Source organism: Oxyura jamaicensis, chromosome 4, assembly GCF_011077185.1.
Source record: "Oxyura jamaicensis isolate SHBP4307 breed ruddy duck chromosome 4, BPBGC_Ojam_1.0, whole genome shotgun sequence".
In the NCBI taxonomy this organism is placed as follows: domain Eukaryota; kingdom Metazoa; phylum Chordata; class Aves; order Anseriformes; family Anatidae; genus Oxyura; species Oxyura jamaicensis.
In genome coordinates this window covers 32,609,105-32,612,436 of record NC_048896.1, presented here as the reverse complement: position 1 = coordinate 32,612,436, position 3,332 = coordinate 32,609,105, and the positions used below count along the sequence as shown (strand labels likewise).

General features: G+C 45.1%; 1 protein-coding gene across 1 annotated transcript in view; it reads left to right on the top strand.

The window, feature by feature from the left end:
- Nucleotides 1–1,942, top strand: part of HMGB2 (high mobility group box 2) — a 2,654-nt gene extending 712 nt beyond the window's left edge. Inside the window, exons 2-5 of the mRNA XM_035324227.1 lie at nucleotides 232–402; nucleotides 523–668; nucleotides 758–932; nucleotides 1,405–1,942. Coding sequence (XP_035180118.1) covers nucleotides 253–402; nucleotides 523–668; nucleotides 758–932; nucleotides 1,405–1,557 — 624 coding nt within the window. The 5' untranslated portion in view covers nucleotides 232–252 and the 3' untranslated portion in view covers nucleotides 1,558–1,942. The remainder of the gene's footprint in view (nucleotides 1–231; nucleotides 403–522; nucleotides 669–757; nucleotides 933–1,404) is intronic.
- The last annotated feature ends 1,390 nt before the right edge of the window (nucleotides 1,943–3,332 follow it).

Genomic DNA, 3,332 nt, shown 5'->3' with positions numbered 1-3,332 from the left:
GCGGGGAGCCGAGGGCGGGCGGGAGGGCGGCTGACGGGCGGCGGGTGGTGCTGCGCATGCGCGGGCGCCGCGCGGGGCGGCGGGGGCGTGCTCGGGCGGGAAGGCGGCGGCGGCGCGCGAGGGGCGGGGGCGTGGCCACGCCGAGTAACCACGCCCCCATACGGTCACGCCCCCTCTATGGCCACGCCCCCTCACGCTTCTCCCCTCCGTGCCTCCCCCTCCCCCCCGCAGGGACCCGCCGCCGACCTCGCCATGGGCAAAGGCGACCCCAACAAGCCGCGGGGGAAGATGTCCTCGTACGCCTACTTCGTGCAGACGTGCCGCGAGGAGCACAAGAAGAAGCACCCGGACTCGTCCGTCAACTTCGCCGAGTTCTCGCGCAAGTGCTCCGAGCGGTGGAAGGTGAGCGCGGCCCCCGCTGCTGCCGCCCCTCCGGGCGGTGAGGGGCAGGTGAGGGGGCAGCGGGCGCTGGATCTGAGCCGGGTTCCCTCCCCTCTCCACCCCCCCCCTGTGTGTCTGCAGACGATGTCCAGCAAGGAAAAAGGGAAGTTTGAGGAAATGGCCAAGGGAGACAAAGCTCGTTACGACAGGGAGATGAAGAACTACGTGCCCCCCAAGGGAGAGAAGAAGGGAAAGAAGAAGGACCCCAATGCTCCCAAGAGACCACCGTGAGTGCTTCTGTGCCGACCCCCCCCCAACTCTATACATTCCAATAGGCTCGTACTCGCATAACCCTAATCGCTGTCTCTCACTTCAGATCTGCATTCTTCCTCTTCTGTTCTGAACACCGTCCGAAAATCAAAAACGATCATCCCGGCTTGTCTATTGGAGATACAGCAAAGAAGTTAGGTGAAATGTGGTCTGAACAGTCGGCCAAAGATAAACAACCGTACGAACAGAAGGCTGCAAAACTAAAGGAGAAATATGAAAAGGTACAGCGAGGATAATAACATAGTGGCTAAAAGTGTATAGGTCACACTGTAAATGTGAGACATGTTTTGCGCCTAAACTCTGTATGGTCTGTAGTTCTAAGTGTTTATGTGAAACTCTGTCAGGCTTCAGAATGCATGGAAAGGGTGTGGCATGGGAGGTTTCTGGAATGCTTGCAGTGAGCCTGAATGTGATTTTTATGTATCTAGAGATTTTAGCAATAAGGTGCTTTACTTCCAGAAAAACAGGTCACCTACTTGGGAAAGAATGCAGTTATCTTCCCAAGCACCGTAAACATAAAATCCTTAAAACTGCCTGTATGAATCTATGTTCTCTGGCCAAAAGGTGAAGGAATGAAAGTTCCAACGTGGAAATCCCACTTTTCCACATACACGGTAGAATTAAGTTACTGTAGTAGTGCATGATTGTCCTCAGAGTTACACTACCAGCAACTAACCAGCATCTTTCTCGCAGGATATTGCAGCATATCGTGCCAAGAGCAAGAGTGATGCAGGAAAAAAGGGGCCAGGTCGGCCTGCAGGATCTAAGAAGAAAGCAGAGCCTGAAGAGGAGGAGGAGGAGGAAGAAGAGGAGGAAGAAGAGGAGGAAGATGAGGATGAGGAGTAAATGAATGTCCTGCTGTAAAGATTTATGCTCAAAATCCAATATTTTGCTAAGAATGTGAACTCAAGTGCAGCTCATTGTTAGCTTCAGTATAAAAATCTGTACAGAATTGTGTATAGGTAATGTGGTTCTTTGTAGGGAGACCTCTATTTTTAATGTAAGTAGTACGCCGAGGGGCTGCTACAGTTCGGTTTAAAAAAAGAAGAAAAAGTTGTGGAATGTTTCTGCATATTTAATGGTTTTGTTGAACTTCAGTGACTGATAGCCAGGTGTTTCTTTTTTAGCTAAGTAAAATAAAGGAGGTAGCTTAATAGCTGATCTTATATTTTGTAGTATATTGCATTGTATTACTTTTTTTAACAATTTTGTAATAAAATGTTGTACATGATTATTGTTGTATTCTTAATATTTGAGAGGCTGCCTTTTCCCAGAGTTTTTAAGCCCTGTGCAGATAGTGCAGTGTTCTTGGGCTATTACCACTGCTGTTATCACAAAATTGACAAGACACTTTTAAAGTCATAGCTCTTCAAAATTCTTTACTTGGAGGGTAGCGAGGCGCTGGAACAGGTTGCCCAGAGTAGCTGTGGATGTCCCATCCCTAAAAGTGTTGAAGGCCAGGTTGGATGGGGCTTTGAGCAACCTGGTCTGGGGGAAGGGTTTGGAACCACAGCCCTTAATGGTCCATCCAACCCCAGCCATTCTAGGATTCTGTTCTAGAATTCTAAGACCATGAACAGAATTCAATTTTTTTGTTCACCTTTTAACCAGGGCTTTCTCTCCCCTATACATTACCTTTAGTTGCAATTAAGTTTTTCCTTATGCTAGTATTTGCTTATATTATCTTCAGAGTGAATAATCTTCTAGTTTTAATACTGAAGTTGATATTATTTATTCCTGGATTTTTTTTTCCCCAAACTACCAAAGCAGAGGTTTCAAAGTTTTGTCTTGCTTTATTAGCTGATAATAAATCAGATACTTTCTAGAGCTCAGGTTCAGGGGTCTTTTCTGCTGTCCATGTAGGATAGGAAAGTTGGCTGTTAGAGGCATATATCTTCCCTAATGTCCCCCTACTCTCTCCCTTTCACCCTGGCCCCGAAATTGGTGACTTTTCATACAATACTTTCAGCTTGCAGAAAAGCCTGAGAAAGTCTGGAATGTTACCACATACCAAAGAGGAAGGAAGCATTTTTAAAGAGCACCTTCTCCTGGTATGTTACTGCTTGTGATGGTTTCATAGTGTTTTAGTGTTTATTTTTTTATTTTTTTAAATCCAAAACTTGGTATAAAGATTTAAAATCTAGATCTAGACATCTAGCAATATTTGCACATGGAAAAATGAAAGATTCCACAGCTAACCTAATACCTTCACTTTAAGTTGTTGAGCTAGATAAATAACTTACTAGCCTTTGAAAGCCCTGTGCTGAAAGTCATTTAATGCCTATAGATTAAGTGCTATAAAGGGCATGCTTCCAAGCTTTTTTTTTTTTTTTTTTTCCAAGTCTGTTGCCCATCAAGTTCTGAAATAAATTTGAGAAAAGTCATTTATATACAAGATAAAGAGAGATCTCAGCTGGATCACCATAGTAAATGTCACTTTGTTGTAGGTTAAAGATAATGAATGTAGCACTCACTTTCTAAAAGAAGCCAGTTCTGACAAAACCATTTAGTGTATTTGCAAAAGCATGGGAATAAGGTAACTAAAGGCAATTCAAAACTATTTTATAATGAAGTAGGGTACTAACCTTTGAAGACCCACAAAACCCCAAGGCTGGTCTGCC